Source organism: Camelus ferus, chromosome 5, assembly GCF_009834535.1.
Source record: "Camelus ferus isolate YT-003-E chromosome 5, BCGSAC_Cfer_1.0, whole genome shotgun sequence".
In the NCBI taxonomy this organism is placed as follows: Eukaryota; Metazoa; Chordata; class Mammalia; order Artiodactyla; family Camelidae; genus Camelus; species Camelus ferus.
In genome coordinates, this window is record NC_045700.1 from 91,230,963 (window position 1) to 91,255,562 (window position 24,600).

Below are 24,600 nucleotides of genomic sequence, written 5' to 3' on the forward strand. Positions count from 1 at the left end.
AACTCCCTTTCTACTCTGAATCCCCTTACCCTGCTCTATTCTTCTTCATAGCATCAGTCACTACTTGGCACTGTATTTATTTGTTCATGATCTGTTTACACATCTGTAGAATGTGTTTTAATTAAAACATATACTGATGGGTGTCTTAATTAAATTTACCTTGAGATAATTATAGCCTCACATGCAGTTGTAAGAAATAATACAGAGGTTCCATGTACCCTTTACTCAGTTTCCCCCAGTGGTAATACCTCTTGCAAAACTGAAGTACAGTATCACTACCAGGATATTGACATTGATACAGTCAAGGTTCAGAACAGACTCTGAACAGTCTTTCACAGAGCAGAAGTTTTAAATTTTGATGAAGAGCAGTTGATCAATTTTTTTATTTTATGGATTGTGCTTTGGGTATTAAGAAGACCTCTTTGCCTGGCTTCAGATCCCAGAGGTGCCCCCCACCCCCCACTCCCCCAAATTGATAGTTTTATGTTTTACACTTAAGTTGGTGATCCATCTTGGGTTAATTTTTGTATAAGGTATGGGACTTAGGTCAAGGTTTATTTTTTTGTCTGTAAATATCCAGTTGTTCTGGGACTACTTGTTGAAAAGACTGTCTTTCCTCCCCTGAATTGTTTTTGCACTTCATTTGAAATTCTGTTGAGCATATTTGTGTTGGTCTATTTCTGAGTTATTTCTTCTGTTCCATTGATTTATGTGTCTGTCCCTCCAACCATCACCATGTAGTCTTGATTATCATAGCTATATAATAAGTTCTGAAGTTGAGTAGACTGATCCTCCTGGTTTATTTTTCTTACCAAAATAGTGTTTAGTTTTTCTAGTTTGCTTTTCAATATAAATTTTTGGATAATCTTGTCTATATTTACCAAAAATCTTGTTAAGATTTTAATAGGCATTATGTTAAACCCCTATATCACTTTGAAGGAAATTGACATCTTTACCATGTTGTCTTTATATCCATGAACATGGTATGTCTCCCCATTTATTTAGTTCTTTGATTTTTTTTTATCAGCACTGTGTAGTTCTCAGCATAGATTCTATACATATTTTGTTAGATTTATACCTAAGTATTTGATTTTTTCCCCCACACATTAACATTTATTAAAATTTTTGAGTAGTAAATACAATTTGTTTCTTTCACTTAGCAGTCTTTGCCATTTTTCTGTCAGTACTTCATTCTTTTAAACTGCTGTAGATACTGTATTTTATAGACATACTGGTTATTTCTTAATCAACATTTGGGCTATTTCCAAGTTAAAAAAAAATGTTGCAACAAATACTCTTGGGTCCATCTCTTTGTTCAGGATTAATTTCTAGAAGTGGAAGTTCTGGGTCCAAACCCAGAAAGTGTTGAATTTTAGCTTATATTATTAACTTATACTTTTAAAATGTTGTACCAATTATAAGGCAGAAAATGCTATTTTTGTGATATTTAATAATCCAAATAATCCAATAACTCAAATCCCTTTTAATTCTGTCAAGTTTAGTTTCAAACTCTAATTTTGATTTCTAGCAATATTCATTCTCAATTCTTTACCTCTTTGAATTTTTAATTTTAGCCATCATGCTTGATATTAGATTACATTTTTTTTTGTAAAGAGCAGCCAGTTCTTGTTCTATCATTGTAACATCCCATGGAATCTCACTGATGATCAGAAACAAAGTTTTTAAAGATCTCAGATCTTCTGTTTTAACCATCAAAAAGGTAGTCTCATACCTGCCTCTTTACTCTCCCTATGGAATATCCTGGAGTTTCTCTGCTCACCCTGTCTGAGTGAACAGAACCTTTTTCAGAAGTGTAATGTACACAGTAATCCACAGTCCCTCTTTTGATCCAATTTCTTTTCTTTCTTTCTTTTTTAATATATATATATGTATTTATTGAAGTATACTCAGTTTACAGTGTGTCAATTTCTGGTGTACAGCATAATGTTTCAGTCATACATGAACATACATATATTCATATTCTTTTTCACTACAAGTTACTACAAGATATTGAATATAGTTCCTTGTGCTATATAGTATGAACTTGTTGTTTATCTGTTTTATATGTATTAGTGTCTGCAAATCTCAAATTCCCAGTTTATCTCAGTTTATAAGTTTGTTTTCTATGTCTGTGAGTCTGTTTCTGTTTTGTAAATAAGTTTGTTTGTCTTTTTTTTTTTTTTTTAAGATTCCACATGTAAGTGATATTATATGGTATTTTTCTTTTTGGCTTACTTCACTTAGAATGACAATCTCCAGGTCCATCCATGTTGCTTTAAATGGCATTATTTTATTCTCTTTAATGGCTGAGTAGTATTCCTTTATATAAATATACCACCACCTCTTTATCCAGTTATCTGTCGAACATTTAGGTTGTTTCCATGTCTTGGCTCTTGTAAATAGTGCTGCTGTGAACATTGGGGTGCATGTGTCTTTTTAAGTTAAGGTTCTCTCTGGATATATGGCCAAGATGGGCTGGCTTGTCCATGGCTTCCTTATAAACAGAACTGCCTCCACTGTCCAAACTATGTCCACTTTATCTGTTAATTCTAGTTGCTAGGTAAGTTTTAAGGCATCATCCAGACTTCTGGCAAGAAAATGAGCTCCTTGTGGAGGTTCCTTGAATTCTCTACTGAGAACTAAATTAATTCTGTCCTTTTAAAGGTCGATTCTTCTCTGGAATGGAGAACCAGGTCTTTCTACCAATAATCACCAAATTCTGTTTACCTTCTACTGAAGAGGCTGTGGTCATTCTTTTGAAATACTTAAATTCATTCCTGAGTGGGTGCCAGTGCAGGTCCCTGTTCTTGCCGATACCCATGTTCTGGGACATGGTGACAGTGCAGTTTAACAGACAAACCATAACAGTGACAGGAAACACTTCCGAGCTCTTGAATTTTTTTTTTTTTGAGCAATTGTAAGTTTTATTATATTTCAGTGTCTGTGTTCATTGCTACTATATAGAATTGAATTTTAGATGTTTATCTTTATTCTATGACCTTGCTGAGCTCCTTTATTAGTTTTAGGAGTTGTTTATTCTGTTGGATTCCATAGGCTTTCCTATGTAAATGCTATTGTCATCTGCTAATAGGCACAGTTTTCTTTTTTCATTTCCAATCTGTATGCGTCTTATTTGCTTTTGTTCCCTCATTATATATTCTAAAACTATGTTGAATAAGAAGGGTGAGAGCAGACGTTGCTTGTTTTTCTTACTTTCCTATCTTAGGGGAAACACTTTCAGTCTTTAATAATTAAGTGTAATGTTAGCTGTTGGGTTTTTGTAGATGTTGTTTATCAAGTTGAGGGAATACCCTTTGTTTTGAGAGCTTTATCATGATTGGATATTAGATTTTGTCAAATGCCTTTTCAGCATCTATTGATATGACTGTGATTTTTCTTTAGCCAGTTAAATATGGTAGATTACATTGACTGGTGTTTGAATGTTGAACCAGATTTGCATCCTTGGAATAAACTTCATTTGGTCACAGTGTGTAATTCTTTTTATATATTGCTGAATCTTACATAGTAAATTTTTTTTAAAAGGATTTTTGTGTCTGTTCATGAAGGATGTTTTGTAGTTTTAGTGGTGTGGTTTGTACTCTTGTCTGATTTTGGTATCAGGGTGATATTAGCTTCATAAAATGAACCAGCAGTTATTCCCACCCTTCTATTTTATGGAAAAGTTTGTTTAAAATTGGTGTTAATTCTTTGTGTGTGTTGTTAAAAAATAGTTTGTACCTCTTCCCTCTCCCTATTTGTAGCCCCTAATTTGTTCTCTATGTCTGTTAGTCTGCTCTTTTTTTTTTGTATTGACTAGTTCATTGTATTTTTTAGCTTCCACGTATTAAGTGATATCGTACAGTATTTGTTTTTGTCTGACTTATTTCACAGGTCCATCCATGTTGTTGCAAGTGGAAAAATTTCATTCTTTTTTATGGCTGAGTTGTATTCTCTCTCTCTCTCTCTCTCTCTCTCTCTCTCTCTCTCTCTCTCTCTCTCTCTCTCACACACACACACACCACACCACACCACACCACACCACACCATACCATACCATACCATACCATACCTTCTTTATCCATTTATCTGTTGATAGACACTTAATTTGCTTCCACATCTTGGCTATTCTAAATAATACTATAAATATTGGGGTGCATGCATCTTTTTGAAACAGTGTTTCGGTTTTTTTTTTTTTAGATTTATATACCCAGGAGTGGAATTGCTGGATCATATGGTAGTTCTGGTTTTAGTTTTTTGAGAAACCTCCATATGTTTGCCATGGGTGTTAATTCTTTAAATGTTTGGTAGAATTCTCCAGATAGAGACTTCTTCTTTTAGAATTTTAAAAATTACAAATTCAATATCCTTCATAGAGCTGTTCAGATTTTCTATTTAATATGAGTGAAGTATAGTAATTTGTGTTTTTTGATGAATTGGTCTATTTCATCTAAATTTATGTGTATAGAATATACCCTTCTTATCTTTTTAATAATAAGTATTCCCTTATTATCTTTTTAATGTCTGCAGATTCTGTAGTGATAATCCCTCGCTTCATTCTTGATATCGGTAATTTGTTCATTTCTCTTTTTCTCTTTATCAGTCTTGCTAGAGGTATGTTGATTTTATTGATCCTTCCAGAGAATCAGCTTTGTTTTACTGATTGTTTCACTACTGTTTTTGTTTCTAATTTCATTGGTTTCTGCTCTTATTTGTTATTATTTCTTTCCCTCTAGTTAGGGTTTATTTTGCTCTTTTTCTAGATTCTTGAGCTATGAGCTTATATTATTGATTTGAGACTTTTCCTCTTTTCTAACATAACCATTTAATACTATAAGTTTCTCTCTTAGCGCTTATTTAACTGCATACCACAAATTGTGATACACATATTTTCATTGAGTGTGTTTTTAAAAATTTTTCTTGAGACTTCCACTTTTTCCTACGGTATATTTAGAAGGGTGTTGTATAGTTTCTGAGTGTTTGGAGATTTTCCTGTTATTTTTCTGTGTATGATTTCTGGTTTGTCTTGTTGAAGAACACACTGTTACATGATTTCAGTTTTTAAAAATCTGTTGAGATATATTTATGGCCCAGAATATATAGTCTGTTTTGCTGTGTGTTCTGTGGGTACTTGAGAAGAATGTGGATTTTGCTGTCTTTGGCGTGTTCTGTAATTGTCAGTTAGATCTCATTGGTTGAAGGTGATGTTAAACGCTGTAATCTTTCTGATTATCTATCTTGTTCTGTCACTTGCTGAGAGGGGTTGTTAAGGTCTTCAACTATAACTGTTCCTCTTTTCAACTATCAGATTTTGCTTCACATGTTTTGCGGCTTTGTTGTCTGATGCATATGTCTTGGTGGATTGACTCTTTGTTATTCTGTAATGTCCCTCGCTGTCTCTGGTCATTTTCTTTGCTCTGAAATTTACTTTATTAAATACTAATATAGTCATTCCAGCTCTCTTTTGATTAATATTTGCATGATATATCCTTTTCTATCCTTTTATTTTATATCTGCTTGTCTTGTTATATATGAAGTGACTTTTTTTGTAGACAGCATATAATTGGGTCATGTTTTCATTTGTATGTATTGGTCCGTGTTTCTTGATGCTGGCTTCTTCAGCTCTGAATCTGGAAAATAATGAGATGAAAGAAAACCCAAGGAATTCACCACCATCTGGTTCCTTAGGCCCCCAGGCCTCATCAGTCTGCTGTCTTCTCTACCATTTGGAGTCTTCTTTTGTTTGTTTTATATATAATGCCCAGGGTTTTTAGTTGTACTTAGCAGGAGGAGCAAGGAAAAGTATGTCTACTCCATCTTCCCGGAAGTGGAAGATCCAGGGCTTTGTTTTGTTTACTGTTGTATTTCCCTGCCTGGACCTATGTGATTGGTGTTCAGTAAATATTTGCTGAATCAGTGGTTATTGATCAGAGTGTGTTTGTTAATTTTACGTATAAAATATTTAGTTATTTCTTACTGTAAAACATCAAGAGAGTGTTGGTTTTTTTCCCCTACTAAAGCCAGATTTAGTCTTACCCTGAATAAAAAAATTATAATTTATCTTAATTGGTTATTGTTCACATTTTACCTGACCTTCAATAATCTCTGATAGAAAATGAAAATCAGAGAGGAGCACTCAGCCTCCCGTGCTCATACCCTCTGGGTGTGAGTGACGCGGAGTCTGGGGAGCAGTAGCCCTTCCTGGTGCTGTCACGCTCTTCTGGCAGTTGAAGTGTAGAGATTGAGTGAGATGGAGACATGTATGCTCTTTAAAATAATTAAAATACTGCTGAGAAATTGAGATGTGTCAGGCTTATTTTTAAATTTTCTGTTGTACTTTTTTAGTTAGAAGCCTGTTCACCACCTCTCGTGGTAAATTAAAATAAGATGCCGTACAAGATATTTAATAGGTGCCCCTGAGACAAATTGTTATCTCTGGGTGAGGATCAGATCCAGGAAGTATTTTTTTCCTCTTTGGCCTGAAACGTTTCTTACTGCTCTTATGTTTAATTAATACTGTTGTAGGTCCCTTCAATAATCAGGAGATGGCAGAATGGTTCCAGGCAGGCTATTTTACTATGTCTTTATTGGTGAAGAGAGCATGTGATGAAAGCTTCCAGCCTCTTGGTGATATCATGAAAATGTGGGGAAGGGTTCCCTTCTCTCCCGGACCAGCTCCCCCTCCTCATATGGTAAGTACCTTACGCCTCACCCAGAATACATAGTAGACACGGAAGCACTTGCTTCTCTTTGTAAACACAATCTAGATGTTACATCTAATGAAGAAGAAACTAGTTCCTTAAAAGTAATTGAAATGGTGATGAGAAGTCTGAATCAGAGACTGCATACCTAGCTATAAATGGTCTTTTCAAAACTCAAATACCTGTGCCCCTCCCCTGCCCAAAGAAACAGAATCCTGCAGTAGCTTTCCAGCAGGTGTAGGAGAAAGGAACAGGAGCATCACATCCTGGCCTACCTGCCAGCTCCTGCATGTCCTGGCTTTTTACCTTTCTAAGTTCATTTCAGAGCTTTTACATTTGTCTGCTGTGCTTCAACACAATTGACTTCTTAGAGTCTCTTGTTGCCTCTAGTTAGATTTCACAATCTCTTCTCCTCTCCTTTTATTTGCCTCTTGCTTTCTGACTTAGAGTTCTTAAATTTGAGTTTTACCTTAAAGGAAATGTTACTAATATAAAATTCCATTGTTTCAGAATATTCTGAAGACTTTTTCTTTTCTTAATATTAGTTACTGATATTTTAACAGAAATTGGATCATAATGTAGGCTTTCTAGTATCCTGACACTAGAGTACCTTTGAAGGGGAAGTCTTCCTTGCAGATGTTCCTGTGCCTCTCCCTGTAGAGTTTCTTTTGAAGGGCTCTGGATCTGTGCCTCACTTTTCCTTTTCCAGGTTGGAATGGTTGCTGGCCATCATCAAAAGTGGCCATAGTCAGAAACCTTTAGTGTGAACACTGGATTTCTATAGTAATATCCATTGATTTATTCATCAATTACATATTGAGGGCCTGTGCCAAGCCTGTGTTAGGTTCTTATGAGGTGAAGGTGATAAGTTGCAGCCTCTGTAGTTAGAGAGTTCATAAGTGAGAACAGTGCCTATCAAACTTCTTTGACCACAGCCTGTAGTGTTAAAAAAAAAAAAAAAAAAAGTTTTACATCTCTACTCTACTGAGCAGCTATATCTGTGAAACAAATTTCATAAAACATTTAGTGCCATGCATGCATTTTCTGTTTTCTTTTTTTCTTCTTCTTTTTAAATATGTAAATACTGATCTTGATCCAGTAGTTTATTTCACAATCCACTAATGGATTGAGACCTCTTATAGTTTGGAGAGCAGTGAAGATTTCTAGGTGAGGGGAGTTATTTCTGACATACCTGTTGTAAATCCAAAGAGAGATTATTCTATGTATTATATATAAATTGTATTTTTAGCACCCACTCAGAAACTGGGATGAGTTTATATCTTACGTGTGTCGGAGCTGGAAGCTCATCACTTAGAGCTTGGCTTGCTCGCACTAGTCCTTTTCCTGACTTCCAGTTACAGGGGCTGAGCCTCAGTCAGGCTCACCTAAGGGAAAGACCACGGGAAGCTCTGCCTCCTGTCAGGTATTGCTTTTGCCCTTAAGAGAGTTCACCTTGATGATGAAATATACCTTGAAATCTAAGGGGCTTGTCAGGTAGAAATTTTAGACCAATCTGATGTGCCTTCTACCCTCCACTATTTAATGAGAAAGAAAAATGTCCATGAATTTCAAATGAACCCCAATCCAAGAAATCATATATCAAATGCTTTTTTCCAAAATATAATCAGTGTACAGTAAAGATACAACCTATTCAGTAATGATTTGCCTACATATAGTCTGTGTCACCCTTATGCTTTATTTTTATTGTCTTACACTTCACCTTTCACTGTTTTTTCCACTTTCAGCTTTCCTAAATTTAAATTTCAGCCATGTTATTTGAAATGTAAGCCAAAAAACAGGATTTTAGTACAGCTTATTTTTAAACTCTTGATTTTTTAATAGCAATAAAAACCTAATTTTTGGATAGTTTTAGTTTTCAAAGCTCTTTTTATATTCTGTTTAATTTTAAATTTCTCATCCTCTTTAAGAAAATGTACTTATACACTGGCTCCCTGTATTCATTATGTGCTGTTGTAAAATCCCTACCATAGCATTTAACTTCTTTCTGTTTTGTCTTATTTCTCTAATTTCTACATAATTTCCAAGTTTATAAACCATTTTTAAGATTAGGAGAATTACACGTTTTTAAAGTTACAATCATAGTAGGAGTATAGTACAACATTCAGCTTCAAGGACAGTAGCGGAGAACAGCAACTGTAAATAAGGACCCTTTCCCACCTTATGGAATCTCTTATAGTGCAGACACCACCTTCTTCCACTAGAGGGCACTGTTTAATTTCTAAAGATGCCTTTTTTTTTTTTTTTTTTTTAATTAGTTAAGTGTTTAGGTTTGGGGTATAAAGGTGGGGCAGGATGTAAAGGTCTACAATTCATTTTCTTTTCAGATGTAGGTACTGAACTGCTTTTAGGCTCTTTTCAGTTTATTCACTGGTATTCTTCCTTCCACCCCTTCACTCCTAGGGAGAGTTGGACCAGGAGCGACTGACGAGGCAGCAGGAACTCACAGCCTTATACCAGATGCAGCACCTCCAGTACCAGCAGTTCTTAATACAGTAAGAGCAGTAATGTGGTAGGGTGCACTGTAGCACCAAAAGTAACCAAAAGTGGCATGTTACCCCTGAACATTCTAAGTTTGGTCTTATCTTGCATCTTAAATGCCAGAAGCTTGCAGATGACACATAACTATAATTTTGTAAGATCTTTAGCTCCTAAAGCAAGAATCAACTAACATTTTAGGAACTAAGTGCCTCCGTGAATGGCTCAACTTTGAATACTACAGAGAAAAAGCAGATGAGAGGGAAGGAGAGAAGTAAAAGTTAGTAGTGGTATGGAATGATGGCTGACCCACTCAGGTTCTGGGTCTTTCATAGAAGAAATTTGCTATCATCTGGTGCAGAGGTTGGCAAACTGGCCGGCTACTTGTTTTCATAAGCAGAGTTTTATTGAAACAGAGTCACACCCATTTGTTTGTGTATTGTCTGTGGCTGCTTTTGCACTACAGTGGCAGAATTGAGTAGTTGCAAATGGCCTGCAAAGCCAAAAATATTTACTGTCTGACTCTTCATAGAAAAAAAATTTGTCCACCTCTGATCTAGTGAAAAAAATCCTACTTAAAATTTTCCAAGCTGAAACATCATAAATTTGAGAATTTTTATACAAGTGATTTTATTTTTGCAAGGGGTAGTTCTTGTGGAAATAGCTGTTAGTTTGAGTCTGTTTTTTCACTTGTTTTCTGATAAAAGGCTATATTATCATCTTGTGGGAGTTTTCCAATTTTTGACCTTTCTTTAGTTTTTTTCTGTTCTCTTTTCACTCAGAAGTGTGTCATCTATAAGTTCAGTTCTTTCTAGAATGAAGTGTAGAATTTTTTGTGTGACTGTTATCATGAAGGATTATTAATATATATTTGGTAGCTATTTCTAATGGTGCTTCTTGTAGGATGTGGACAGAGCTTTGTGTTGTGATGTCTCAGTAGAGTGAACTGAGTGTGCACAGACAAGTTATACTGTGTTTTCCTTTTTGAAGACAGCAGTATGCGCAGGTTCTGGCTCAGCAGCAGAAAGCGGCGCTGTCTTCGCAGCAGCAGCAGCAGCTGGCACTTCTCCTCCAGCAGTTCCAGGCGCTGAAGATGAGGTTGGTGGTCATTTCCGCCATGTGTCGCATGGCGCGGGGGGTGGGGGTGGCTGTTAGGGAAACAGAAGAAAGCAAATTTTAAAATGTGTGGACTCTGGTATTAAAATACCAACACAAAACACGTCTCTTTGTGTTTTGTGTAAAAACAAAATGTGATTTTTTAAAATAATAGTTAAAAAATAAAAATAATAGGTAAGCTGGAGGTAAAGCATTTACTTGGTCTTTTTACTCAGAAGATAAATTTTGAATAATAACCAAAGAATAATAAGAACGCTTGAGAAGCAGTGTAGTCTTGGGGAACCAGCAGCAACAACATTGTAGTCTAGAAGTTTAATCTCAGTTTTACTTATGATATCTCAAAAAGATAATAACAATACCATGTAGGGTTATAATTTACCAGACCAAAAACCATTAAGGTAGGTCTAAGGAAAAGGAAATCATGCTCCCTGCTGTTTTAAATGATCACTCAGGATAATAGTTATTGTATCTCCTGCAAAGGTATCAGTCAGTGCTCTTAAAAAACTTTAGTGTCCAATTTAACCAAAATGTTTCACATTTCTCTTTTGAGCCGTAACCCATCCTGTGAGGTAGGCAGGTTAGATATTAAGGTCTCCATTTTAAAGACGGGCAAACTGGGACTCTGAGATGCTAAAGGACCTGGTTGACATAATACACAGAAAACTTCAGAGACAGAACTAAAATGCAGACCTTTTGATGTAATGGTCTTAGAGTTTTTCATGATAACATGCTGAGTCTGTGACTCTTACTGAGATATTTTGGATGTTTTTAAAAGACAGTAGATACATCCGTTATTTGGAAATCAATATTTGCTAACACCTTGAGTCCAGAAATGTGATCACTGTTGTTCTCTGTTCATTTTTCCTTCCCTAAATGTTTTGGTGGTGTTATGTTTTAGTTAAAACAATGAAGTTTTTTGGCCAAATAACCTCAAAAACCTACAAATAATCTAGAAACTCCTCTTTATCTATTTTTGTGAATGAAAAGGACAAGTTAAGTTAATTTTTTAAATTTTCCTTTTGCAGAATATCTGATCAGAACATCATTCCCTCAGTAACTAGGTCTGTGTCAGTGCCAGATACTGGTTCTATCTGGGAACTCCAGCCAGCAGCCTCACAGCCTACAGGTAAAAACTTAAGATTGGCTTGTAGTATATCTCTAAGAATTTAGACTCTAATAACTTTATAAATCAATTTTTAAAAATCAGTTTTTGGACCTGTGTTGTATTGAATATTAACTAATTTTTTTTAATGGACCCCAGCACAGGATTCAAATAGCTGTTAAGGATTTGCTAGAAATTATTTAGCAGATAGATTTCTTGAATTTGACTCAGCCTCTCTTTCTCATGTTGTTCTAACCACTGTGAAAAAGTCCTCTAAACTGTTTTTCACCTCTTCTGCCAGAGTGAGAAAAAACATAAGTAAAAACATAAGTAATGGTGATCTGTTCTTTCGAGTCAAGGGTTGATATTACAGCTTAACACTGGCGGTACCCAGAAGTTTTTGGAATAGAAAAGCCTACTCTTACCTCATTCTCCCATCTTTTTGCATCAAATCAGAAAATTTAGGGCTGACATCTTTAACACGTCTTGATATTGGTGCAACACTTTTTTGTTTCTTAAGGCCTGATTCATGCGGAGGTGGACAGTTTGAACCTTGGGTGGTCCTTACAAGAGGTTACAGTTGGTGTTGGTAATTCTCAGGAACCATGGACATTGATGGATTTTTCTTAGAGCCATTGAGCCATTCAGTTCCTTTGCTAACATTGACCCTGGGGATTATGGCAGGAAAAGGACTGATTATCTTCCCTTATCAATTTTCCCTGCTGTGTGTACCTTATTTTTTCCTGTTAGGATGGTAAAATATTCTTTTTATTTTATTTATGTTTATTTTATTTATTTTTTAATGAGGTACTGGGGAATGAACCCAAGACCTTGATATGTGTCCTTTACCACTGAGCTATACCCACCCCCCACTCCACTTTTTAAAATCTATAAGTATCTTATTAAATAGTTTCTTTGTTCAGGAATGATGCTGTTAAGGTCTTTCACAAACAGTCAACTGGTTTTATACAGACAAGAATTCATAATCCATAAATAGACTATAATAGGAATGTAGGAAACAGAGAATGCTGAAAAGTAGTGTCAGCAAACCTTGCAGGCAATCGGAAAACAGACTCAGAAGCCTTTATCTGTTTGTTTACTTCCATATCAGACCTTGTGCTGCCTTTCAGGTCAGTAGGACCCAGTGTCATTTGTGAGACCTGCCCAGCCTTTCCAGAGGCCTCCCAGCTTCAGCTGTACTTTTTTTCTCTCTTTTTCTCTCTCTCTCTCCTCTCTCCCCTCTCTCTGTCTCTCATTGGAGTAAAATTCATGTAACATAAAATTAACCATTTTAAAATGATCAATTCAGTGGCATTCAGTACATTCGCAATACTGTGCAACTGCTTCGTTCTCTCTGGTTCTACAGCTGTACCTCTCCTCACCCCACTCTTCAAAATACTGTTGGCTTTGAGATCTAATGCACTGGGTTATAAATCCTGGCTTGCCATGTATCCTTGGGAATGTTACAGAACTACTTCTGCCCCTTACTAGCTTGTTCATCCATAAAAATGAGGATATGAACAGATATCTTTTAGGGTTTTTTGAGGATGAACTTAGTTCCCAATAAATGCCTGGTGCTTTCTTTCCTTCTAGATGTGTTGAAGGGTATTGATATAAACTAGAGGCCCCTGGTAGTTCAGTCTGCTTAGAGGCAGAACAGATGCACGTGATGGAGCTCTTTCAGGGACAGGAAAACAGCTTTTCATTACGCTTCTGCATACCTAGCCATGTATGTAAGCTCTGACATCCCTCACTTTTCCCCCTCATGTCTTATAGTTTGGGAAAGTGGTAGTGTGTGGGATCTTCCCCTTGACACCACGACTCCGGGACCTGCCCTTGAACAGCTTCAGCAGATGGAGAAGGCCAAAGCTGCAAAGGTCTGAAACCCATTCTTCCATAGCAGTGCATGCTTTCCAGCCGCAGGATGTAGACATTTGTTTATTGTTACCTCTGTCTCTCTAGCTACCTACATTTTTCCTTTTAGTTTATGGCTACTTAGCTGGTATAAACACATAAATCATATTCTTTCCTTATTGTGCCCTCTTCTCCCCCAAAGACCTCAAAACAATTAAAGTTAATAGGTTTAAATTAAATCAGTTCAAGTTGGTTGGTTGACACGTTGATGATCATGGTCATAGGTATATTTTAGTTACATTATTCATGGTGTAAATGCTTTTTACAAGACCATAAGAATATGTCCACCACATTGCTTATTAGATTCTTGATCTGAGGCTTGAGTTCCCACATTGAATATTTATGGTATTTATTAATGTTTCTTAGTGTCCCAGACCTACAGCTGAAAAGCTCAACGTTAACGTTACATCCTGTGTTCCATTCACATCTTCTGGAGGAGTTAGGAATCTTGAATTTTAGCTTTAGTACTTGTCAAAAGAGGCTGTCTGTCAACAGCGAGTGTCATTGTAATGATTTCTGAGTTTTCATGCCTCTGAGAGAATCTTGTTCCTATTTCACATTTAATGCATTCTTATCCCCTGAGGTAGTGACAGTCTCTGTAGAGTGCCGAGTATGAAAAGAATTCATGGTCAGGGTCTGTCTCCATACAAGTGAGAGACCACAACTCTTGAGTTTTTGTTCCACAGTGCTTTGTGCTGGGAACACACAGATGATGAAGGCTCACATTCGTGTGTGTGAGTGTATGTGTCTTAGGGGAATCGGGAGGATGACAACACAGATAAGTGACACAAGAAAGCACATGGGCCAGCTGCCTAGTAGGACAAGTAGCAATCAGGAATTGGCTGACACTCTTGATGAACAGTAATACCAGAGCTAATTTCAGTTGAACAACAGGATTTAGCTCAGTTGAAGGGTTTGGGGTTGACAGAGTAGAAGGTGAAAATTAAACTGCAGTTGAGGGAAACAAGACCTGTAAAGGCTAGAAGTGTATGAGAACATCCTGGCACAGGAGACAGTTAAACAGTTTGGCCTGGCCTGGAGCCATGGTGTGTCTGAAGAATAAACGATGAGAGAGATTAAAGAAGATGAGGCAGCCCAATCACGAGGATCCTTGCACGTGTTACATTAAAGACTTAGGATTTATTTTCAAGGTGAAGGATGGTGTTAAATGTAAGCCCGGGAGTGATTTTTTTTGGTAGAGGTTAAATGTTGAGCTGAGGACTGTGGGCAAAACTGGTTGCTGGGAAACCAGATAAGAGACTCTTAGGAAGGTGGATGAAAAAGTAAAGGCCTGAACTATATGTGCAGCAATAGGACTGGAGACTAAGGGCTGGATTTGACGAGTATTTAGGAAATACACATGATAAAGCTTAAGTGGTTGCTATTCAAATTTTAAAGAATTGTATAGCTTTTCACACTAGCAGCTTTATAGAATTGCTGTTGAAACCTTGTTAGACACACTGTTAGATCTTCAATCAGAAAATCCTTTGTAGGGATGAACAAAGAAGTGCCACCCCAAGAGATTTCTGGTGTTACTCTCGTATTGGGCACTGCTCTCTCTCCCACATCTAGGAGATGCTATGTAGTAGTAGTGTGGAGTGAAGGGGTGGGTAAAAAATAGGGGTGAGTGCATTCAGTGGAGAGGAGCATAAAACTTTTCTGATGACTATGACATAGCAGAGCTTAGAGCTCTTAAATAGCTGCTTTCATTGCCCAGTTGCACTGCGTGTAACTGAGTGCAAAGTAGTGTCTGCCCTGACCAGCTCCTGGTCACTGACGCTGGAGTGTTCCTGCACTCGGCCTCGGTTTCTAAGAGTACTCTTGTGTAATCACAGCTAGAGCAGGAGAGAAGAGAGGCAGAAATGAGGGCAAAACGGGAAGAGGAGGAGCGAAAGAGGCAAGAAGAACTCCGGAGACAACAGGAGGAAATTCTTCGGAGACAGCAGGAGGAAGAAAGGAAAAGGCGAGAGGAAGAAGAGCTTGCTCGACGGAAACAGGTATGTCTCTGAGAACTCTACCCCGAGGAATAACGCTGAAGGAGGGCCATCAGGGTATCTTGCTCACTTCCATCATTTCAGAGGTCATAGTTCTCCCAGAGCTGGCTTTCCTAAGGCAGAGGGAGTTAACAGCAAGATTGGGATTAGAATTGTAGGAGACTCACTTCCCTTTAGGGAAAATGTCTGTTATCTACTACCACCCTCTCGGGGGATATACTTCAGTCTTAGTAAATCATTGGAACTGATTTCTTTTACGTATTTCCTGGGGTTTTGTAAACCAGTTAGATTTCAGAAGTAATTAAACTTTGTTTAAGTATTTATAACTAGGGACACTGAATGGTTATCATGTTTCATGGCTGTTTGTATTTCTTTTTTGGGAATTCTGTATTATGTGCTTGGACCATTTTTCTATTGGGATTTTTAAAGGTCCCATTTGAAAGAGTCCACTCTGTAATAGCCCCACTGTCTAGCCTTTACCTCACATTTCCTTGTTTTTTGCCCTAAGAAGTACTCTGAAAAACAAAAGGAGTCCATGCTGAGATTAGATTAGAACTGCTAGTATTCCTAGGAGTCACACTCTACATCAGCCTAAGGACTCTAAGAAGTATTCCGGTGAAGAAATCTGTTTAATTCTGTATTGCTCGATGTTTCTTCCTAAGTTATTCTGACAGTGGAACCTTTTTCTGTATACTTAATATCCGTAGGACTTTAGTTCCTGAGAGCATGTTCTGGAACACATGGCTTCACTCAGTACTTCTGATGGGAGAACATATCTGCCTCACCAGGCATTGTTGGTGGCTGTGTTGATTTGACTTCTCTATGCCTTAGGTTCTCAGTTGATTAAAAAAATAGGGACTAATGGTAGCAGTGGAGAAACCAAAGCCCCAGTCCTTTCTAGCGTTAATCAGGAAACGATGTAACTAACGTAGAAGCCAGGATGGACTTCACAGTGTAGTGCCTGCTCTTAATGTGCTTACTCCCCAGCTCACATACGTGCTTTTTACTCTAGATCCTGGTTATATACTTGTTATAGTTACTGTTAACAGAATCTTAGCAGCATATAGCCTATTTCTTTTCAAATTATGTAATACAGTAATTAAGATGCGTGTTTATGGGCACCCCCCCCCCTTTTTTTTCATTTAGGAAGAGGCTCTGCGACGCCAGAGGGAGCAGGAAATTGCGTTAAGGCGACAGCGAGAAGAGGAAGAAAGGCAGCAGCAAGAAGAAGCTCTTAGAAGACTGGAGGAGAGGAGAAGAGAAGAGGAAGAAAGGCGGAAGCAGGAAGAGTTGTTACGCAAGCAGGTGATCCCATGGTTTACGCTTCCCACTGCTTCTTTGAAGCTGGGAGTTGGTGGTAAGGAAGTGTTAGGGTACTAGAAGAGCCTATCTGAAACTTTTCCAGGTTGCTGAAAATTACCAAAAGAGATCCAACTGGCTCATTACTTTTGTAATAACCAGTCCACACGTAATTATAGAAGCTGAACAAAATGTCAAAGAATCAAAACAAACAGACAAAAAAATAGAACACCAGAGAGAAACAGAAGAAAGCCTATTTTTAAAAAAACCAAATGTGAGATCTGCGGTTTGACAACTTTTTCCTCTGGGCTCTCCTCAGTTCACCCTTTCAGAGCGCACAATTCATTGCTGCTTAATGTAGCCCTAAGATGGTGCAGTAATGATCATTATCTGACTCCAGTCCTTCTGTGCCATTCTGTTGTTACAGGAGCCAGACCCCTAAAGCATTTCATTTGAATGTTCAAGAATAGAAATAGATTTTTTTTAATTAGTAGATTTTATTTTTAAAATAGTTTTAGATTTTCAGGAAAATTGGGATGACATGTACAGTTTCCCCTATTATTATTTTATATTAGTATGGTACATTTGTTATAATAAACCAATACTGACACATTAATAAGTCAATACTGATGCATTATTAACAGAAGACCTTAGTTTATTAACATTTCTTCAGTTTTCCTCTAATATCCTTTTTCTGTTCCAAGATCCCATCTAAAATAATGCATTTAGTTGTCATGTCTCCTTAGTTTATTCTTGGCTGTGACAATTTCTCAGACTGTCCTTGTTTTTGGTGACTTCGACAGTTTTAAGGAACACTGGTCGTATACTGTAGGGTAATCCTCTATTGGAATTTGTTAGAAGTTTTTCTCACAATTAGGCTGGAGTTATGGGTGTTTGGGAAGAAGATCCCTGAAGTAAAGTACCATTTTCATCACATATCAAGGGTACATATTACTAACGTGGTTTATGGCTATTGAGGATGCAGTAGTGCTTGTCGGGTTTCTCCACTGTCAAGTTACTCTTTCCCCCTCTTACTGTACTGAAGACACCGTGTGGAGCAGCCCACGTTTAACAGACGTGGGTCTTTATTTGTTGGTTAGATTGACAGAAAGATGGAGTTTACCTGTTTTTGCTTACGTTCTTGATTGAAACTCTTTTGAGAAACCTGAATTCTTTTAGAGGTAGATAACTTTCAGGTTAGGTTATATATTGATTAATTTTGCAGTTAATGTACCGTATGCCAGTTATTGGGCTTGTTTCCTGGTAGAGTCCAGAACTTTTAAAGAAATTCTTTCTGTCCTCAGGAAGCTCACAGGCTGTGTGGGTGATGATTTTACAAGAAGTAAATGCCATATTAAGGATGCTTTCAGCTGAAAAATAAAAATATTCACCTAAAAATGGCTAAATAATAGATAGCATTATTGCCTCATGTATTGAGGAATACTGAAGATAAGGCAGTTACACATGACCCCAGTGACTCGGTGATATCATTAAGGATCCAGGTCTTTTGCATGCTTCTCCTCTGTCATCTCCTGGTGTGCTGACTTTTTCACCTCATGGTGCATACTTCTGTTCTACCCTTTCTTGATATGTTGACTCGTGGGTTCACGTTTTTTTACCTCATGGTTAGGAGTTCTCTGCATCCGAAAAGAGAGTGGCTCTCATGCTTGTTTTTTGTCTGGGAAGAATACATTTTCTAGAAGCATCCCTTTGGCCTAAATTGGATCACATGGGTGTCTCTATTTACATTGGAAGCCTAAAAAGCAAAATCTGGCATTTTAAACCTCTGATGTGTTAGGAGGTTCTGTCTGCAAAGAAGCTTGAAGGGAATGGTTGCTGGATAGGTAGACACAGTTGCTGCCACAGGTGGGCTAAGAGCAGACATAGGAGGACAGGATATAGTTGGGCATAATCAGAAGCAGAGAAGTACTCTGCCTCCTGAAGGCTAGGGAGGTCCTCCTAGAGTGGCTGACATCTGCCCTGCCCCTCAGAGTGGAGGGGAGTGTGCCGTCTGGATTAGATGGAGCACTGCAGGCGCAGTGAACAGACTCCGCAGAGGAAGGCCAGGAGAGTCCAGACGGCATATGGAATGGTTTTGAGGGAGGGAAGCAGTAGGAAAATGAGCCAAGGTAGAAAGGAAAATAAGCCAGTAGAGGGATGGAAGGATGGGCCAGGGAGAGATCTTCCCAGGGCCTATGGGCCACAAAGGGTTAGCACCAGGAGTGGAATTAAGTAGTCTTGTAAAGTTGCTTTGGTTCTGGAACTGACTGAGGCTTTCCTGATGATCAGTATCCTCGCAAGGCAGCTCTTTGTACTCAGCATCCTGAGAAAAGCTACCTCTGCCTCGATGTTGGAACAGTTTCCAACATTCTTGCCTTAGTTTGAGGTGATCCCTAGCTATAAGCATGCTAGGCCTTTGTGGCTTTCTGCTCTGTCACTTCTATAGCCTTTGACAGTGATTCAGAGTGATTCAAAAGTGATTCAGATTTTTCAACACAATTAAACGTTATTCTCATTTATTTTTCCTTCTGGGAAGGAAGAGGAGGCTGCGAAATGGGCCCGGGAAGAAGAAGAAGCCCAGCGTCGATTAGAGGAGAACCGGCTGCGAATGGAAGAGGAGGCAGCCAGACTCCGGCACGAGGAGGAGGAACGCAAGCGGAAAGAGCTGGAGCTGCAGCGGCAGAAGGAGCTAATGCGCCAGAGGCAGCAGCAGCAGGAGGCTCTCCGGAGGCTGCAGCAGCAGCAGCATCAGCAGCAGCTGGCGCAGATGAAGGTGAGGCCTCCTCGCGGCCGGACCGGCCCGGACTGCGTGGCGCATGGGGCATCTTATCCATGTTCCTTAGTTAGGAGGACGCTGGCAGCGCAGTAGCAGTGAAACAGTAAAATACTGCCGCTTTGGTTTTTTGATCAACAAAGTATAACATGATGCATTGTATTTTGTGTTGGGCATTTAAACAAGGGAAGAATAAAAAAGAGGGTAGGATATGAGCAGCGATGCCGGCAAAACCAGGTAAATCTGTATGGTTCATAAATTTAAATGTTGCAGTGCCTACTCTGTACCAGTTGAGTGCTGCTGAGACGAAGATAAATGAGACAAGGCAGCGGCCCTCAGAGAGCTGATGGACTCACGAGGGCAGGAGACGTTAACATTTGGATGTGTAAATAAGAACATTATGTAGTCCTTGAAACACAGCTGGCCATGGGGTTTATTGAAAATTGGATTGAGGTGATGAGTGCAGAGTGTTGTTTTAGGAGGATTCAAAGCATTATGTGAAATAAGCAGAAAGTGAGATGGGGAGACCAAAGCCAGTTTGAGAATGGAGGGTGTTGGTGAGAGAGGAATGCAGTTGCTGGAGAGTGAGGTGTGAGGTGAGTGTGCTCAGGGTTCATATCCCCCTGAGCTGTACGTACTGTGTGAAGGAATTAGAACCTAGAGTGATAAAACAGAGTGGGCCGCTGTTTTCAGCTAGGAAATAACACTGCTAGATTTGCAGGGGCGATTAAGTCACTTTGAGAGCTAAGTAGAAGATGGGCTTGAAAGGAACAAAACTGGAGGTGAGTAGACCAGTTGAGAGGGGGCTGATGGAATCGTCTGGGTGAGGAAGAGTTTGACCTAGGCCAGAAAGAACTCAGAGACAAGACGCAGAGGTTAAGAAAGTAAAGTGAGGGTATATCAAGGGATGGATAGTACACTCTCAAGGGGAGAGGGGCAGCCTCAAGTAAGCGGCTGCCCTGAGTGTTTTGGCAAGTTAGTTACATGGAGTGTAAAAATGAACGGGCAGAATTTTCATTGGAGAGGGAAGGGTTTGGGGTTGTAGTCCCTGATTTTCACCCCAGCTCCACCTTCAGAAGGGTCATGGCGTCAGTGCATGATGGGTGCTTCTAATCTGCAAGGCTAATTTTATTGAATGAGGGCATAATGAGGAGAAGGTTACATTCAGTTGGAGATTCCTGCCTCTTCCCAGCTTTCTTCGTCACCCCAAAAGGTGTGCCCACTTACCAGCCCGGAGGTTCCTGCTTTTCTTCTTCTGCCCAGGGACCCCTGCTGCTTACGATGTCTGGTCTCCTGTGTTTGGCCTGTGTCCCTCCTTTCTGCCCAATTCCTGCCATCTGGCCTGTGTCCCCCTTTCTCTGCTCCTATCTAGCTAGTGATGTCTTTGTTAAATCTAACATCTGGTCAGTCTCACAGGCATTTCTGTAGCCAGCTTTTTTCTGACATATAGATGTACTTTCTTGTTTTTTTTCACGTCTCATAATTGTTTGTTGGAAACAAAAGTTTGTTGGAATCTAGACTTTTTTTGATAAACATTGTAGCAACTCTGGGTACTGGTGCTTCCCCTTCCCCACTCATTATTATGATTTGTTTTGTGAATAGCTGGATTAATTTAGTGAAGTTGCACTCCCCCTGCCTCTCCAGTAGTGTGAAGCCTCTGCTGCAGCTTCTTTGGGGACGCCGCACTGGATATGTTCACCGTTACTCTGGAATGACACTGCTTTTGACTGGGCTCTCTGGGTTTTTCCACATCTAGTTGTTAAACTCCACTAATTGCTAGCTGGATTACTGTATTCTGAGAAGAGTCCTGGGGCATAAATTGTTTCATGGACTGATCCAGTCAAATCCAGGCATACTTCCTGAGGTTTATATTTGAGATTTGTTCTGACCTCAGTAGGGTTTCTTTCAGCTTCATTCGACGAAGAAGCAGCCTACAGGTTAGCCTGTGTCTGCAGCGAATCTACCAAGCGCCCCCCAGGTGCCTTTCATCCCAGCCACCTGTTTTTGAAAGTGCCCTTACGCTTGAACTCCTTATGCGCCACACTCTTGTTTCAAATGAAGTCATTTCCTTTGGGAAGAGGTCTGGCGCTCTCCATAGTCCAGTTTGTTCTCCCCACGTCTACCCCAAGGCAGAAATCTCTGAGTCACAGCTCTGGAGCTAGGAACAATGGAGCCTACTTTTATGAATTGAGCCCTTGTGGGAATCTCTGCCTAGGTAGGGCGGACTGCTGCTAGGGCAGTCATCTCAGTAGCACTGTGTAGTTTCCATCCCATAAGTAAGGCCCGGGCATAAGAAGGAAGCCCCCACTTCTCAGATGTGCTTGTCTGTAACTTGGCCTTTCCAGCAGGAGGCTGGAGCCAGGATGAGAAACGCTGATCCTGTGGTCTGTCCAGGAAGCCAGCCCACTGACCGGCTGCTGATGGGGAGAGAGGGAGGCCTGTGCTCTTAACTGCATTCATCTGCTTCTGTGGGACTGAGCTAGGAGTTGGGAGACAGTGGGTCATGGTAGAGTACCAGCCTCTCTGTTTTGAGTTATAGCAGATTTCTTTAAAGAAATGTTATAAAAAATAGTGTTGAAAAAGTAAGGAAATAATGTCAGGGCAACAGGGAAAAAGTAAATTTTTAAAAGTCAACAAAGGATATTAGGCATTCAGGGGTTAGAAAATGTACCAGATTCCCTAGTCTTTGCTTCTGACTTGGGAGAATTGTTCTAAAAAGCATAATTGACAAACTGCAGTTCTCTGAGTGGGCAGTACAGGATGTTGAACTGGAAAATGCCCTGGGGCAGTGTTATTTCTTATGTACAAATAAGACTTAAGGAAAATGATAGCTATCTCCAGACATTAGTTGGTCATGTGAAGAAGACTTAGGTTTGTCCTGCATTACTCCAGAGAGCAGGCTTGTGAATCACGAGCAGGTACAGTGAAGTATATTTTGGCACAAAATACAGAGGGATTTCAGAGGTGCCTGAAAGGGGATAGGCCATTTCAGGAGGCCATGAGTCTGTTCCTGGTGCTGGCTGAGGTGCTGCTGAAGATGGCTGGGAACTGGGTCCTGGGTACGGTGTGGTAATACAGCCACTGGGGTCTTAGACATCAGCGGTTGCTGGCTGACTGCATCAGAATTACAAAACTATCCAGATTCTCTGGTTTCACCTTTGGATCTTCTGATTTACAAAGTGTGGGGCCAGGGCGTTTACATTTTTGTAGGTTCTCCAGGTGACGCTGCCAGGTTTGAAATTTGCTGCCTGATTTGATCTTGATATAGTACCTTCCAAATGTGTCGTTTTCTATGGAGAAAAAGAGTTCATTTGTTTTCAACTTCGCCTGCTTGGTCCTGCATCTTTCTCTCTTAGCTTTCCTCTGCACCCCTCTGCCACCCCAGCACAGGTGCTGTTGAGAGAAATACCCCTGCTACCTGTCATACTGGGCGAAAGATGTTAAGGATGGATTATATTCAGTGCTGTTGAGGGTCTCATTTGGAGAGCTATCTGGTAATACCAATGACAGTTTAAAGTGTTTTCTGTTCTTATCCCATCAGTTCCAGTTTTAGAGATTCCTACTGAAGAGCCATTCTTTTTTGGGACTGTTTGGCATTTTGTTTATTTTGATTCATGCTCCTGTATTATTTTTATTGAACATATTTTAAGTCTGGTTAGATTTGTTCTTTTGTTTTTAATAGCTACATAAGATGTCTCAAAATTAGTGTATTTTTTTCTGGCCCAAAAAGACCAAGTGATTCCCTTAGAAATAATTGAGTTTTGAGAACACTGAAGTATTCAGGGCTCAGATAGTTACACTCTATGTCAGTCGATAATTTTAAAGGATAGAAAAAACAGAATTATTGATTAAAACCAGCTTAGTGCTCATGACTAGAAGCCACAGTCTGGTTAGTTCCCTTTGATGAAAGACTGACTGAAAACTGCTTGGCATCTTCTGTTTAGCTACCGACCTCACCTCTCCCTTCAGAAATCTTGCCCTTAACCCTTTCACTGGAAAGTAGATTTTATGTCCTTTATTACCCTCTTGGATTAAAAATTTAGTGATTCTTTTGTTTACCCCTTCTCTTTATGGCCATATATTGCTGTATACGCCAATACCAGATGTAACAAATTTGCAATTTCATAATGGTAGGTCAAATAAAAGTATATTGCGTGTATTTTAAGTTGTTTTAAAATAATCCTGTGACCAAAAAAATTAAGTAAAAGCAGCAGACTGGGAGAATAGTATGCAGAAGGATTGAAGAAGGAAATTTGAATTGAACGTTGTAGATGGAGTTGAAGGTAACATGAATATTCTGACTGTACAAATGCATTACAGCCTTGTTGTTTCCTGTCCATGTTTCCTCATCATCTCGTTTGCCTCCCTCTTTGTTAGCTTCCCTCTTCTTCAACGTGGGGCCAGCAGTCCAATACAACAGCATGTCAGTCCCAGGCAACACTGTCATTGGCTGAAATCCAAAAACTAGAAGAGGAACGAGAACGGCAACTTCGAGAGGAGGTAAATTTTAAAAGTCGAAGTGACCTAGACAACCCATGTTTCAGATTAGCTAGCGTGCATTATGGATTAGTGACTACTAAAGATAATTATTATTGTCAGAGTTGCTGACAGTATTACTGTCAGTATATCTGAATTGGATGTTTATTATTAAACACTTTATAATTTGGTCACTCTAGAAACATGAAGGATCTAGTAGGAATAACATTAAGATTGGGTACATAAATGTTCAGTTACCTTAAACATTTTACCATAGTTCTTGAGCGAATAACTCATAAATGAATAGTAGATGGGTGTTCCATAATTGGGGGTAAATTTTGTGTAGATACTGTTTTGTAAATTTCATGCTTAGAATGCAGAATACATTTTTCCCTCAAGGGTATTGGATTTTCTGACTAATCTAGGAATAAAATATGACAGGGATAAAGTATCTCTGCTTGTAAGTCTGTACCCTGTAGTTCTTCATTAGGATAGGAAGGATGCAAAAGAGTGGGGGTGGGGAGTAGAAGGAGGGAAAAACACAGTTCTTGACTGAGAGGAGAAGATGAGTGAGTAAAATGGTGTGGCTCAGCATGCCATTAGATGCTGTATTCATCTACCTGTCTGTCCATCTAGCCATCACACATTTGCTGGGTACCTACTCAGTTATAGTTTTAGTCTCAGGATAAAAAAGGCAAAAGTCTGCCTTCATAAAGCTGACTATCTAGTTGA

General features: G+C 39.0%; 1 protein-coding gene across 4 annotated transcripts in view; it reads left to right on the forward strand.

Moving 5' to 3' along the window:
* GIGYF2 (GRB10 interacting GYF protein 2) overlaps nt 1–24,600 on the forward strand; it is a 112,477-nt gene that overhangs the window by 74,361 nt on the left and 13,516 nt on the right. For all 4 annotated transcript variants that reach the window (XM_032480511.1, XM_032480514.1, XM_032480515.1 and 1 more), the window contains exons 15-23: nt 6,523–6,689; nt 9,120–9,211; nt 10,185–10,292; nt 11,336–11,436; nt 13,189–13,289; nt 15,162–15,323; nt 16,467–16,625; nt 19,156–19,392; nt 23,770–23,892. In XM_032480511.1, coding sequence (XP_032336402.1) covers nt 6,523–6,689; nt 9,120–9,211; nt 10,185–10,292; nt 11,336–11,436; nt 13,189–13,289; nt 15,162–15,323; nt 16,467–16,625; nt 19,156–19,392; nt 23,770–23,892 — 1,250 coding nt within the window. The remainder of the gene's footprint in view (nt 1–6,522; nt 6,690–9,119; nt 9,212–10,184; nt 10,293–11,335; nt 11,437–13,188; nt 13,290–15,161; nt 15,324–16,466; nt 16,626–19,155; nt 19,393–23,769; nt 23,893–24,600) is intronic.